Source organism: Zalophus californianus, chromosome 11, assembly GCF_009762305.2.
Source record: "Zalophus californianus isolate mZalCal1 chromosome 11, mZalCal1.pri.v2, whole genome shotgun sequence".
In the NCBI taxonomy this organism is placed as follows: domain Eukaryota; kingdom Metazoa; phylum Chordata; class Mammalia; order Carnivora; family Otariidae; genus Zalophus; species Zalophus californianus.
Genome location: NC_045605.1, coordinates 57,169,293 through 57,185,473, shown reverse-complemented (window position 1 = coordinate 57,185,473; position 16,181 = coordinate 57,169,293). Strand labels below are relative to the sequence as shown.

At 37.9% G+C, this 16,181-nt stretch overlaps 1 protein-coding gene across 1 annotated transcript in view; it reads left to right on the top strand.

Annotated features, from left to right (window-relative positions):
* RNF169 (ring finger protein 169) overlaps positions 1-16,181 on the top strand; it is an 85,946-nt gene that overhangs the window by 17,334 nt on the left and 52,431 nt on the right. Inside the window, exon 2 of the mRNA XM_027580023.1 lies at positions 14,046-14,119. Within this exon, the coding sequence (XP_027435824.1) occupies positions 14,046-14,119 (74 nt within the window). The remainder of the gene's footprint in view (positions 1-14,045; positions 14,120-16,181) is intronic.

The following is a 16,181-nucleotide window of genomic DNA, read 5'->3' as shown; positions in this document are numbered from 1 at the left end:
CCTTTTTCCAGTCCATGTGTCTTAGTCAATTTGGGCCACTCTAACAGAATACCACAGATTGGGGGGCTTATAAACAACAGAAATTTGGGTGCCTGGGTGGCTCAGTCAGTTAAGCGTCTGCCTTCGGCTCTGGTCCTGATCTCAGGGTCCTGGGATCGAGCCCCACATCGGGCTCCCTGCTCAGTGGGGAGCCTGCTTCTCCCCCTCCTCCCCATTTGCTCTCTCTCTCTCTCTCAAATAAATAAAATCTTTAAAGATAAAATAACAGAAATTTGTTTCTCATGTTCCCAGAGGCTGGAAGGTCAAAGATCAAGATGCTTATAGATGTGGTGTCTCATGAGGGCCCACCTCCTATTCTAAATTCATAGACTGTCATCTTGCTGTGTTCTCACTTGGTAGAAGGGGCGAGGGAACTCTCTAGGGTCCGTCATAAGGACACTAATCCCATTCATGAAGGCTTTGCTCTCATTACCTAATCACCTTTCCAAGGCCCCATCTCTAAATAGCATCACATTGGGGATTAAGTTTCAACATATAAATTTGGGGGGGGATGCAAACATTTAGCACCAGGGGTTGATAACTAGAGTCAGCAGGTCAGATCCAGACTGCTGCTAATTTTTGTAAATAAAGGTTTTTCTTGGAACATAGCTATATTCTATTGTCCATTGTCCATGACTGCTTTTATGCTACAACAGCAGAGTGGACAGTTGTGACAGAGACCTTATGATCTGCAAAGCCTAAAATATTTTGTATCTGGCCATGAGTTTACAGCCTCAGGCTGCTCATTATTCTTTCCAGATCAAGGTACAAATCAGATTAAATCTTTAAGCAAAGGAGCAAGATGCAATGTGAAATTTGAGTATTATCATTAATTTTTTTTTAGCATTTAATTTAGTAAGTACTTTTGAGTTGCCCCACTAATATATATATATATATATAAATCTTTGGTGACATTTTTTTTCATTGAATTCCTTATACTTTCCTACAATTGTTAAGAAATTTCTATCCCTGAAAAATGTTAAGTAGAATTTTTCTTTCTCCTTATGGGGAAGTTTCTAACATATAATGAATATTAGTTATATAGCCAACACTGTACCAGACAGATTACATTAAATCATGTTTAATCGTTCATAATGGTTCATTTGAGGGAGGTGTTATTATCCTTTGGGGAATGGGGAAACTGAGAGCTAGAGAAGTTGTAGGGTGTCCAGTGTCACACTGGTGGGTGATAGTGTCTAAGTGTTCTCAGCCCAGGATCTTTGTGTTTGTGGAAGTTATCAGGCATACTCATGTGGCTGGTAATGTGCTATATTTAAAGAAAACAAACACTTAACTGAGTGACCAACACAGGTAGGCGTTCTTGATAGAGTCCCAAAAGTAGCCCCTTCATACTGTATGTGGGGGAGATTCTGCCCGAATTTGGCATTGTTTTCCCATAAAAGTAAAGAACACCCTATTCCCCAGCTTACCTATCTGACTTGTGTAACTCTTCCAAGCAACCTTTCTGCTCTAGCAAATCACATTGATTCACTGTCCAGCCTTCATACTTCATGCTTTGTTATTCACATGCATTTCTCTTTCTCCGTCTCTTGACTTCCCTAAGTTTTACCAGTTAGTCTCTGCTTCGTCCCATCTTCTTAAAGCCTGCCTCTCCCTCCCAGCCCTGGTTCTCTTCCTTCTGGGGTTGGTTGGGGGGACACCTCACCTATTGATGCAGTGTTTGCTTGTAAGCTTCATTTAGCAATTGCTTACTTTGTGATATTCCATTTGTCATTGTCTCTGTTGTTATTTAAATCTTTCAAAAAACTTTTTATAAATTTGTCTTCACTAATAAGCTTGGGGAAAGGGTCTCGTGCCTTATTTTGTGTGTATTTTCTCTTCCCATAGCAACTCCCTTCTTCTTCATTGATCATTCCTGCTTTAATTTCTTAATCTCTGGAAATTTTTTTTCCTCATTCTTACATACTTTTATGGGATAACTTGATATCTAATCACTAACATTTTTTTTCCTTTTGTGACTTCTACAATTATATTGCTGTTCTTTTCCATTTGTTATTGCCATTTCTGTGTTTAATGTTTTTTTTTTTAAGCAGGCTCTATGTCCAGTATGGGGCTCAAACTTACCACCCCAAGATTGAGAGTCGCATACTCTACCGACTGAGCCAGCTAGGCACCCCTGTTTAATGTTGTTTTTTTTTTTTTTTAATGTTTGAGATTATAAGGCATTCAGTCTGGCAACTTGCATCTCTCATTTAACCTAAACGGTTTCCTATCTTATTAAAGCAATAGCTCGCATTATTCTAAAAAGTCTTTCTATATAATTTTAATGGCAGAATGATCATACATTGTATAGAATGTCCATAATTAGCCTAACCATTCCCTCAAAATTGGACTTTTAGGCTATTCTCAGTCTTTGTTTTTACAATTATGAACAAGGTTGCAATGAAAATCTTTTTTTTAAAGATTATTTATTTATTTGAAAAAGAGAGAGAGAGAAAGCGCACGCACGAGGTGGGTGAGTGGGCAGAGAGAGTGGGAGAAACAGACTCCCCACTGAATATGGAGCCTGATGCAGGGCCCAGTCCCAGGACCCTGAGATCATTGACCTGAGCTGAAGTCAGACACTTGGCTGACTGAGCCAATAAAAATCTTTTTATGTAAAAGTTCTTCTATATTTTAGATTATTTTCTTAGATAGATTTCTGGAAATTAATTATTAGGTCAAAAGTTATAAGCATTTTATATGTTCTTCGTATGTGGGCTATGACACTTTGATTTGGTTAGTTCTTTGCTGAAGGATAGTTTTTTAAAATACAAGCACAGTACGTTCATGTAGTAGTAATATGTGGTGTTAATTATTGGCACTTAAGTAAGCAGCCTTAAAGTTTGGTATTAACATCCTATTAGCTTTTTAACTTTTTCTCTGTGCCTTTCTTCTTCCCAGGTAACCACTCTTTATATTGCCTGCTGTAAAGTTTTACTTGTCTTGGGCAAAGGGGTAAATGAGCCGTTGCATTAGTTTAAGACAGTACTTGGCTGTCATCTGCACTCTTAGAAAGAGTAAACCAAAAAATAGATAAAGTAGAAACCACTTTAGTTTGGTTTTAGAACACATTTGTGGTTCGCTCCCCATGTCTTCACCTTCCTAATTCTAAATGGTATGCTTAATTTAACATTAAGATTTCTCCTTTCACATATTCCGTTTGATAGTGGTTGTGTGGTGAGTAGTATAAGCAGGTAACCTTGAGATTAGTATGGATAATGGTTTCTTATTTCCTATGTATCTCTGTGCTTACATATGTTTTGTTGTAGAAGATGGACTTGGATTCACTGTCTTCCTTTTGTTCTTACGCATGTCTACCTCTTGCTGTTCTATGCAGTTCTTCTTCTTCTTCTTCTTTTTTTTTTAAGATTTCATTTTTAAGTAATCTCTACACCCCCAACATGGGGCTTGAACTTACAACCTCAAGATCAAGAGTCACATGCTTTACCGACTGAGCCAGTGAGGCACCCCTGTTCTGTGCAGCTCTTAAATGTTTAGTTTTATAATTCTGACATTCTATAATTGTCTCACTCAAGTATGTTTTTCCTTCCCTAGTAAGATTTTAAGTTTCTTTAGGACTTGGACCACACACGTTCTACCTTTATTAGTAACCCTTTCTTGATTTTCTCAAAGGAATATTCTCCACTTTTGTCTTCTTCCTCACTGCTCATTCCCTCTTTACTAATAGTCTGTGATTTCATGATGAAAAAAATTGTCTTCTCCACTTCTCCACTGCTTCTGAAAAATGTAGATCTTGCTTCTGGCTATGGTGGAGCAAATTGTAGTGGACCCAAACTCCTGCTGAGAATAACTAGAAAAGCCTGATATAAAAAAAAAATTTATATGAAGGCATTGTTAAGTTGCCAAGGCAGCCAGGACTTCAGACATTTGTGGTTTCTCGGTTAATGGAGAGTACAACTTTAAGAGGTGGAAAAGCCAGCAAAGTTTTCTTCATAGGGCTGGGGATACAAACACTGTAGTTCAGGGCTGCCAGAGCAACAAGAACTTGAGAGGCCAAGATCCCAGAGAGAAGGGGGGTGCATCCCCACCCCCTTCTTCCTCTCTACCTGCTTTTTTTTCTCTTGAGGATTTGTTGATTCTTAAACTGTGCTGGGTAAAAAACAAACAAACAAAAAAGGCTAAGAACCTTCTCAGAAAGCTGTTGAAAAGCAAAGCACTCTTGTAACAGTTCTTTAGTGGAGAGGAAAGTTCAGGACTTCCTCCAAGGAAGGTAGTCTTGGTAAACACCCAGACTCTGAATTGAACCCTTGGAGGGCTACAAACCAGGCTAGGCTTTACAAGCATTAACAAAGATTACAGCCAGCCTTGAATCAGCTCATGTCCTGATTGCATTGTGAGGTGATCTGCCTTCGTTCTATTTGCTTGTGGAGAATATGATGAATCCTCTGTAGGAATATATCATCCAGAGTCTCTACAGCCTTTCATACACAATGAATGACATACTAACAAAAATTATCAGGTAAACCAGGAAACCAGACCAGTAATAAAAACAGACAGTATAGAAAAAGATTTGTGAGGGATGTCTGGGTGGCTCAGTCGTTAAGCGTCTGCCTTCAGCTCAGGTCATGATCCCAGGGTCCTGGGATCGAGCCCCATGTCAGGCTCCCTGCTCAGTGGAAAGCCTGCTTCTCCCTCTCCTATTCCCCCTGCTTGTGTTCCCTCTCTCGCTGTGTCTCTCTCTGTCAAACAAATAAAATCTTAAAAAAAAAGATTTGTGGTATCCCAGTCGTCTAATAATTTATTCAGTCAGTCTCCAATTAAAGGATATTTAGGTTGTTTCCTGTCTTTAGTATTGTGATGATCCACAGTGAACATTTTTGTACGTACATCTTTGTATGTGTGTACGATTTATCTTTAAGGTAAAGGATACCCTTGCTAACTCTTGTCTTTGTCAAACTCTTTGATCTATGCTAATCTGATACAAAGAAGTATTTTGTTTTAAGTTTTTAATATCTTAAAATGTGAGTGAAATTGAACACATTTTAATAGGTTTGTAAGTCATCTGAATTTATTTTTTCCAAAAGCTGCCCGTTCATGTCATTTGCCTATTGTTTTATAGGATTGTTCGGCTTTTTTTTTTTCTTTTTAAAAAATTATTATTAAATAGTAATAAGGCATCGTAGGGTAAGAGCACAGATTCTGGAGCCAGATTGCTTGGGTTTAAGTGATAGCTCTTTCACGGATAGCAGTATAGCCTTGGGCAAAGTAAATGCTCTGTGCCTCAGTTTCCTCATCTGTAAAATGGGGATAATAGTACCTTCCCTTTGGGTCATTATGAAGATTAGATAAATTAATAAATACAAAGTGCTTAGAAATGAGCCTGGCATAATTTAAGTGCTACATAACTGCCAGCCACCATAATGGTCCTGCGGGTGGTGATAGAGATGGAAATTACCCAAAGAGATTTTTTTTCTTTTTTCTTTCCTTCCTTTTCTGACATTTCATTTCATTTCTTTTTTTTAAGTAGGTTCCATGCCCAACGTGGGGCTTGAACTCAGGACCCTGAGATCAAGAGTTGCGTGCTCTACCAACTGAACCAGCCAGGTGCCCCACCCAAAGAGTTTTTTTATTTGCCTAAGGACAAGTAGCTAGAAAGTAGGAGTATTCAGATTAGGATCTATGTCTTGGGACCCGAGTCCAAAGTTCTTATTCATCCTGATGTACTGATGAGATATGGAATCTGGGTGGGGTGGTGTGAAAACTCAAGCACAGTCAGGTACAAGGGATGATTATCTCTGGCTTTGGGAGTTGTTAGGGTTGACATCTTCCCAGTACAGTCGAGTGAGGTTCTCTTTCTAATTTTGTATTGAGTATGCTTTGACAATGATACTTCATTCCTGAGGTTTGGTGCAATTAGAAAAATGCCTGTCTTATATTTTGTTTTGTTTGTTTGCCTTTACTAATAAGCAGTCGCCCTACCCCAGAGAAAATCCTTTTCAGGAAGGACCTTCAAGGAAGTACAGCTGCTCCTACAGGTCACATTAGACTGAATGCAATGCTCAGCTTAGGTCACCAGCCACAGGTGGTGTCATTCTTTAAGGCATCATATCCTTAGAGAGTTTCTCTTCCTGTTAAACATAGTAGTAGTTGGATAGGCATTAAGAAAGTACTACAACCATTGGATTCATTTACAAATACCAAGATATTTAGCATCTCAGTGACACCTGAAGGAGTTTCTAGCATGTCTTTTCTGTAGTGAAGGAAGAAGGGCGAGTAGTTGTTTCTGAGCTGCCAAAACACTTGAAAAGCCCTATAGAAGGTGGTGGAGGAATTGGGTTTGGGACTAACTCCTCTGGACTAAGGAGGGTGGTGGTGTTTTTAGTCTCCCCCATTATCGATATCATTCACCAAATAGATTTGTAACCAAGGATGAACCTACAATGACACATTGTAATCACCCAAAGTCTATAGTTTACCTTACGGTTCACTCTTGTTGTATATGCTCTGGGTTTGGACAAACACATAATGACATATATCCATCACTGTAATATCGTACAGAGTATTTTTATTGCTCTAAGAATCCTCTGAACTCTGCCACCTCATCCCCACCCCCCCCTCCATTCCTGGCAACCACTGATCTTTTTATTGTTTCCATAATTTTGTCTTTTCTAGAATGTCATATGGTTAGAATCATTCAGTATGTAGCTTTTTCAGAGTGGCTTCTTTGACTAAGTAATACGCATTTAAGTTTCCTCCATGTCATTTCATGTCTTTAATAGCTCATTTCTTTTTAACGCTAAATAATATTCCATTTTCTGGATGTACCACAATTTATCTATTTACCTACTAAAGGATATCTTGGTTGCTTCCAAGTTTTGGCAATTATGAATAAAGCAGATAAAAATATCTTTGTGCACGGTTTTGTATGGACATAAGTTTTCATCTCATTTGGGTAAATATGAAGGAGTGCAGTTGCTGGATCATATGGTGAGACTATGTTTAGTTTTCTAAGAAACTGCCAGATACGTCTTCCAAAGTGGTTGTACCATTTTGCATTCCCACCAGCAATGAATGAGTTCCTTTTGCTCCACATCCTCCCCAGCATTTAGTGTTGTCAGTGTTTTGGATTTTGGCAATTCTAATAGGTATGAGTGGTATCTTGTTTTAATCTGTAATTCTTTAATGACATATGATATGGAGTATCTTTTTATGTGCTTATTTGCCATGTGTATATCTTTGGTGAGGTGTCTGTTAAGGTCTATTGCCCATTTTTAAAAATCAGGTTTTTTCTTACTTTTGAGTTTTAATAGTTCTTTGTATATTTTATTTTATTTTATTAACATTTCTTTTTTTTTTTAGTAATCTCTACACCCAACATGGGGCTCAAACTCACCACCCTGAGATCAAGAGTTGCATGCTCTCCAATTGAGCCAGCCAGTCACCCCTAATTCTTTATACATTTTAGATAACAGTCTTAAGTCAGCTATGTCTATTGCAGATATTTTCTCCAGTCTGTGGTTTGCCTTCTCATTCTCTTGTCATTGTCTTTGCTGAGCAGAAATTTTTAATTTTAATGATGTACACGGATCATGTTTTTGATCGTGTATCTAAAAAGGCATCTCCATACCAAGGTCATCTGGGTTTTTTCCTGTTTCTCTGCTTTAGCAGTAGTATTGCATGTGTTTGAACCACAATTTCATCTTTTGGAGAGGAGGAATCTGACATATGACCCTAGAAAGGCAGAAGAAAATAAAGAGGAAAGTCCCACATCAGCATGCAACAACTATTTTATTACAAATGATTATTTTTTCTTCATTAAAAAGCAGGGAACTTGAAAGGTTAATAATGTTTGATAAATAATTTGCACAATTAATAATGTTGATTGTATACATATTCCCCAGTCAGTTTTAAGAGACATTGTAGAAGACTCTGATTTAAAAGGGGAGATTTTGGGGGGCGCCTGGGTGGCTCAGTTGTTAAGCGTCTGCCTTTGGCTCAGGTCATGATCCCAGGGTCCTGGGATCGAGCCCCGCATCGGGCTCCCTGCTCGGTGGGGAGCCTGCTTCTCCCTCTCCCACTCCCCCTGCTTGTGTTCCCTCTGTCGCTATCTCTCTCTGTCAAATAAATAAAATCTTTAAAAAAAGAAAGGGGGGGAGATTTTGGGGCCCCTGGGTGGCTCAGTCAGTTAAGTGGCCTGCCTCTTGATTTCGGCTCAGGTCATGATCTCAGGGTTGTGAGATTGAGCCCTGCATCAGGCTTTGTGCTGGAGCCTGCTTAAGATTTTCTCTCTCTCCCTCTCCCTCTGTACCCCCACCCCAGCTCACACACTCTCTCTCTCTAAAATAAATAAATAAATAGGGAGATTTTCATTTTTCTAGCCTTTTTCTGTTCCATTTGTCAATAGTCTAAATGGATTGAAACACCATGTTTCATAAAGATTCGAAGAAATTATTTGATATTATAGCTACTCTATATAAGTTTAAAATCCTAAGAGCATTTTTACCCATCATGTTAGACTTTAATAGAGTATTTCAGAATTTAGGGAAACCTATTGAGTGGTAAATTAAAATTAAATAAAAATATTGTTAATGAATCATTAACTTTAGGAGTTATCTAGCAAGTTGCCTTCGTGTCTCAGGTAGAAACTGAGATCTAAAGATATTTTAATTTTAGTGCATGGTGTGTGTGTGTGTGTGTGTGTGTGTGTGTGTGTGTGTGTGTGTGTGTGTGTGTGTTAGGAAAGCTTCCAGACCACCCAGTTAGGATGATTTGCTAGGAGTACTAATAGGACACAGCATATAGTTGTACTAATGGCTATGATTTATTATAGTGAAAGGATCCAAATCAAAATCAGCAAAGGGAAAAGGCACATGGGACAAAGTTCAGGGGGAAACCAGGTGTAAGCTTTCAGAGTCCTGTTTCAGTTGAATCACACCGAAAGTGCTTAATTCCCCTAGCCATAAGTTGTGACAACACATGTGCAATGTTGCCTCTAGGGAAGCTCATTAGAAGGGGTTTTTATTAGGGATTGATGATCCCTCTGCCTAGCATGTGCCAAAGTTTCAGACTCCCAGCAGGAAAGAAGGTAGTCAGCATAACTGGATTGTTTCTATGAACAGTTTAGGTGCGGTAATCTGTACCTGATCAGTTAGGGAGGGTGGGAACTCTCCTGAAATCCAACTTCCTAGGCACCAGCCAGCCAAGGGCCACGTTGCTAGTGGGCCTTTTAAGATAGTCAGTTAGGCCTGCTATGTTAACTCTTTTCTGCATTCTCCACGTGTGTGTGTGTGTGTGTGTGTGTGTGTGTGTGTATAACACTTAGCATGTAGTGTGCTTTTATTAAATGTTAGCTGTTTTTATTTATTATAGGGATTCTTCATTGATTACTACTGCTTCTATTAATTGTGATCTTCTGCATTCCTAGGAGGTAGGTTGGCCAGTATTTTGATCTTCATTTGATCAATGAGGAGGCCAAGGCAAAGAGAAGCCTTGACACTTAATTGACAGAGCAGGTATCAGAATCTAATATGTTCTTTTTGAAAGTCCATAGGAAAAAGATGGGATTTTTTTTTTTTTTGCCTTGTTGACATTTCTGGAGGGTATTAGTAAAATAGGAAATAGGATTAAATATTTAAGTTAATGTCATGTTGGACCAATTCATGTTTTATATTTAGCTATATAATTTTTGAACTTTTGGGCACAATGTCATTTAATGTAGCACAGTTCTGTTGGGGCAAAAAGTGATCTTGACTATTTAGCATTTTGTATTCTTAATGAATTAAACATTATTAATCTTAATCCAAGATTAAGCTAATCTATATCAGTACTGATTTTGCTGAATGTAAATTGGTACTTTACCTCTACCCTTTACTCTCAAATTACGTTACATTTACTCTCAAATAAGTCAAGTAAGATTTCAGTCACTATGCTGAGTTCCATTTGGCCTTATATATGAACTTTGAGATTTCTTAATAGGTATCCCAAAGTGAATTTAACTTTTCATGTAATATACCTATCAAAGCAGTTGGATCATTATCTTTGTTTCCTGTAAGTTGTACTTGCAAGTAAATCAGACCAAACCACAATTTCTTTATCTCTCCAACACCAGAGACAATTTTATAGTTATTAAATTCTATTGTATGCCACTGTACTGGCTGAAATAGTATATAGTATATTCACTGTCAATACACTCATTTGATGCTCATAATGGCCTGTCATGATAGGTATTAGTCTGATTTTACAGAAGAGGATATAAGTCATAAGTCAGTCTTAACTTATCCAAGGCTCTGGAAACATCTAAGTTGGGGATCAGGCTTTTAACTTTGTATTATTTACATGATATAATGAAGATGGTAAGGTCTTTGGACATTTTTGTTCTAAATGTTAGCAAGAACCATTTTAGAGAAAGCAAATTATCCAACAGTAATTAAAATTTTCATAGGGGCGCCTGGGTAGCTCAATCGGTTAAGCGTCCGACTCTTGGTTTTGGCTCAGGTCGTGATCCCAAGGGTTGTACGACTGAGCCCCGTGTCGGGCTCCACACTCAATGGGGAGTTTGCTTGAAGATTCTCTCCCTCTGCCCTGCTCCCCCCTTCTCTCTCTCAAATACATAAATCTTTAAAAAATTTTTTTTCGTAATTTCTACCAGGCCATCACTAAAAGATTTTTGGTACCTTGTAAATTTATAAGCCTGAATAAGATTATGCTCCTTATGTTGCTCCCCAAATAAAAATATTTAGATTTTTTTAAAGTACGTAGGGGAAGAATCTTACACTTTGTACCAGAAGAAACTATGATACTTGCTATTATATCTTGGCCTGAGGAAGGTCTTTTCAAATATACAAAATACTGAAGCCATGAAAAAGGACTTTGAGTAGTATAACTACATAAAAATAACCACTATGAGGGGCGCCTGGGTGGCTCAGTTGGTTAAGTGACTGCCTTTGGCTCGGGTCATGATCCTGGAGTCCCAGGATCGAGTCCCACATCGGGCTCCCTGCTCAGCAGGGGGTCTGCTTCTCCCTCTGACCCTCTTCCCTCTCGTGCTCTCTCTCTCATTCTCTCTCTGTCAAATAAATAAATAAAATCTTGAAAAAGAAAAATAACCACTATGAGCAAAGTCAAGACAAATGATAAACTAGGAAAAGTGTTGGTAGTCATGTGACATAAGGCTAATTTTCCTTATAGAGAGCTTTAACAAATCAAGAAGAAAAAGTTAATATAAGGAATAAAGGAAATGCATAGGCATTTCATTTCAAAGTAAACGCAAATTACTCAAACATGAAAAGTACTCAATTTCACTCATAAAATGTGTATACAAGATACAGAATTTCACCTGTTAGATTGGCAAAGCTAAAAAGTTTCAACACTCATTGTGTTGGAAAAGATATAAGGAGATGACACTCTCTTGCATTGCTGGTGGGGCCTAAGTCAGTATAGGCTACAAAAAGGAAGGGCGACTGGTATTGTCTACCAAAATTACAAAAGCACATATGCATATATTCTTTGACACAGTAATTCTGATTTCCAGCAATTTAATCTGTGAATACACTTGCAAAATGATATACATGCAAGATCATCCATGAGAGCATTGTTTGAATAGTCTTTGGAGATTTAAACCCCCCTTGATATCTGTATTTTGGTCCTCCTTTTTATTCTTAGTATTACTTCGTCTTCTCTTTTTTTTTTTCTTGGAGGTTGGTTTATGGCCATTTTATAGTTCTGTCTAAAAGATGGAATCAGCCAGCGCTGTTCATTTTAATCAGCAGAAATCTACTCTGGCAAATTTAAACAGAAAAAGAATTTATTGAGAAAGAATATTGGGTAATCCAGAATAATCAGCCAGGTAGCCAGAAAACTTGGCTTGGAAAATAGCAGCTAGGATCCGAGAGCAAAGTCTGTATGATATGAATTCTTTGAAAGTTCTTCATGACCTGGTGTATTTTTAATTGTTCCTTGTTTACTTTAAGGAATATATATTCTATTTATTGGGTGCATACATATATATAAATATATTAGGATCAAATCTGTTAATTTTGTTACTCAGTTTTTCTACATATTTACTACCTTTTGGTCTGCCTGATCTGTTTTTAATTGTGGTGTGTTAAAATTTCTTGCATTATTTTAACACACCACAATTAAATTATCTTAATTAGTTTTTGCTGTGGTATATGTTCATACAAGTTCATGATTATTATATCTCCTTTTTGGATTGCTTTTCTAATCATTATGTAATTTCCCTCTTTATTCCTATTAATGTTTTTGGTTTTGCCATGTACTAGTTTTGTGGCCTTAGGCAAGTCATTATCCTCTCATTTTCCTTATTGTAAAATGGGTATAATACCTACTTTATAAAATTTCTGTGAGGATTTGCTGAGAAAATATATATGAAGTATTTTACACGTGATAGGTTCTCCATAAATGGATTGAAAGTACTTTTTTGCCTTAAGGGTTCTTTTTCCTCTCTCCTTCTCCTTCTCTATTAAAGTATCAGATTTTAAATACTATTTGCCTATAATTGGAAATGTGCTTAAGGGATATGATTAAAATAGTCATCAGGACTTTTTTTTATAAGTGAGTGAAGGTGGTAGAATGTTTGCCTCCCACACCAGGCATCTGACAATTCTCTAGTACTTGTAGGCCTTTAAGTTACTGTTCCCTGCTTTTGCATTAGAGCCCGTGTTTCTAAGTCTCTTCCACATTTCTCAGGTGTACTAAATAAGAGTCTTCCAGAATAGTTGAGTCAACTGAAAAAGGATAAAAGTCAACTTTTTAAGGAGCCTACTTTTTTACAACAAATATTTGTCAACCTCAATGGGATATAGAGTTCTTAGTAAGTCTTAAAATTAGTACTATATTTTGATCACTACATGTACAAAGAAGTATATAGACGTGTCATGTACATTTAAGGAGGCAGAACTGTGTACTTTCTCCCTCCTTTTTGATTGCATTTAGAACTTGTCTTTTATTCCTATTCTTCATTTGGGTTTTTATCATCTATTTATATTACCAACGTGTGTTGTGTGCCTTCTGTGGTCCTGAATATCTTGGATTTAAAAATATGTAGAGATAAGGGAAAAAAGAATGTCAGCTGAGAAAACAGCACAGAAGGTTTAAAAATATATGGCGTGTGTCTATTGTAACTTGATAGTCAGAGTTAAGAGATCCAGTGCTGGAGAAAGAAGAAATTGTGATGAAGTTGTGATTCATCTTTGGAGAGCCTTGAATGACGGGTTGAAGAGTTTTGACTTTATTCTCTAGGCCAGTGAAAACCGCAAAGGCTTTAAGGATAAAAAATCAGGTTATATACCGAAAATGTTTACAGGTTGTATGCAAGAAAATACTCTGCCGGCAATATTGAAAAAGAGGAAAATACAGTATTATGAATAAAACTTTAGCTCGTTTAAAATGTTACTTGGTAACATTGGGCGCCTGGGTGGCTCAGTTGGTTGGGCGACTGCCTTCGGCTCAGGTCATGATCCTGGAGTCCCAGGATCGAGTCCCGCATCGGGCTCCCTGCTTGGCGGGGAGTCTGCTTCTCCCTCTGACCCTCTCCCCTCTCATGCTCTCTCTCTATCTCATTCTCTCTCTCAAATAAAAAAAAATAAAATCTTAAAAAAAAATGTTACTTGGTAACATTGAACTAAGCTTTAAATAGGATTTTTTTCTTAAGGTCCTTTAACATGTGACTTTATCAGTGAGGCTCTTTCAGACCGTTCTTTATAAAATAATCTTTTTCTTTCATTCTACATTTATTTTTCTCTGTAACACTTTGTACTACCAGTTGTATTATATGCACACACTTGTTGGTTTATTGCCTGTAAGATTGTAAACTCCATGAGAGCAAGGGCTTTATTTGTTCAGTGCTTCTCCCCAGTGCTTAGAACTTTAATAAATATTTGTTAATGAGTGAATGAATATTCAAATTAAGATGACCACAATTTTTTATGTGGTTTATAACGTGGGGACAGCAGTAGAGTAGGGTTTTGGGTTCTTTCCTAGAAACTCCTGTTAAAAAGTGTTTTCTTTTCCCTTTCCTCCAGAGTTTATATTCAGAGCACCAATCAAGTTAAGCAAGCCTGGAGAACTTCGTGAGGAATATGAAAGCCTGAGAAAGGTACAGTATAAACGTGATCACACCACTCATTTTCTTAAAGTAAATTGAAATGATGACATTAAAGAATACTTGGTGGGAGTTTTTGAAATTTACAATGCAGAGCCTGTCTCCATACTACCTTATACTGTAGCTTTAATAGAGGTAGAGTAAACCTTAACTAAGAACCCCTTTTTAACTGTCCTTTCATAGATGAAACTGTAGCTCACCTGGCCTGTCTTATACCTGCCACAATAACTGGCTACCAAGAGGGGTATTCTTGGCATTTATTTACTTACTTACTTATTTAGATTTATTAGAGAGAGAGAGAGAGAGAGAGCACGTGCTCCAGTGTAGGGAGGGGCAGAGAATCTCAAGCAGACTCCCTGCTGAGCCCAGAGCCTGCCACAAGGTTTGGGGGGAGGGCTCCATGAGGGGCTCCAATCCCACAAGCCGTGAGATCATGACCTGACCTGAGCCGAAACCAAAAGTTGGATTTTTAACTGAGGGAGCTACGCAGGTGCCCCTATTCTTGGCATTTAAATCTTGGTTAAAAGCCAGCATTTAAGCTCTAATAATAATAGCTTGTATTATTTTTCCTTATCTTGCAAAGTTCCTCTAATTCCGTGAAACTGATGTTATCTTTTGTTGCTTTTACTCTGTTACGTACTACAGAAGAACTGTAGCTTAGGACAGTAAGGGGGGTAGTAAAATAATTTTCTAGGTAGAGAACATTTACCACTGGGAAAGCTTTTAGCTATGTCCCCATCGTCTTATTTTCAATGTTTTCAAGCTTATTGTCTGTGAATCACTTAGAGAATTAAGCTGTCAAAAAGGCTGGTAATAAGTGTGTTACAGGATTTGTTATCATCCTTCCCCAGCCCTTGCCCTACACCACCATGCCTTACCTACCTTCGTAAATTATGCTACATGTGTATATTTAGTATTTTGTAAAGGTAGTCCACTTAATCTGAATCAGATATCATCATAAAACAGGCGAGACAATAACATTGTGGCATTTTACACTGAATGAAAAAAATCAATGTTTAAAAAGGTCATGTTAAAGAGAAAATAGAGAACTTTGTTTAATTACCGTACATTCTTTGACTTTCTCTTTTAAATGAGAGTGTCAAATGTTAACTTGGGTCCCCATGCTCCTTTTATATTGGAATTGTGAGAGTGTTTTTGGTGTTTAAATCACTTACAAAGCTTTTTTCTACATAGGAAGGAATTCTTTATAGGGACCACATCAAAAGAACCACAGATTCCTCTTAAATGAAATTCCAGAATCTGCAGCTATTTAATTCTGATATACCTTTTTACAAACTTGGAGAATATGGAAATTTTAAAGCTATCAGCTTCAAGATAAAGAGAAGACAGGGAGTTGGAGGTAGAAAAAGGAGGTGAAACAGAATGCATAGTAAGAGCAGAGGTTTTTATAAGCTTTGGGAGAGAGAAAGAAACCTTGGGAACTGTGCTTTTACTCCTTTTAGGAGGGAGGGACAGAAAAATGGTCTGAAAAGCATTTTAAATGGCAGAATGATGTTAAGTGAAGTTAGGACAGTCTTACCGTATGTAAACTGGATTGGGTTTGAAAAACATTCACCTATGTTATTTGGGTTAAATGAAGGACATATATAGCTCCTCCCCCCAACTCCAAGTGCCCAAGTTGCTGGCATCCATCGTACAACCTGGAAAATGGAAATTCAAGTCAGAAAATCAAAGGGCACTATATTGCATATCTATACAGTGGAATAATATTCAGCAGTAAAATAGAATGAATTACTGGTACATGCTACCACTTGGGTGAACCTCAGAAAGATGCTAAGTGAAAAGAATCAGATATAAGGGACCACATATTGTATGATTACACTTATAGGAAATGTCCAGAATATGCAAATGTAATGAGACAGACAGGAGACTAAAGGTTGGTTGAGGGGCGCCTGGGTGGCTCAGTCGGTTAAGCGACTGACTGCCTTCGGCTCGGGCCATGATCCCGGGGTCCTGGGATCGAGCCCCGCGTTGGGCTCCTTGCCCTGCGGGGAGCCTGCTTCTCCCTCTCCTCCCCACTTGTGCTCTCTCTCAC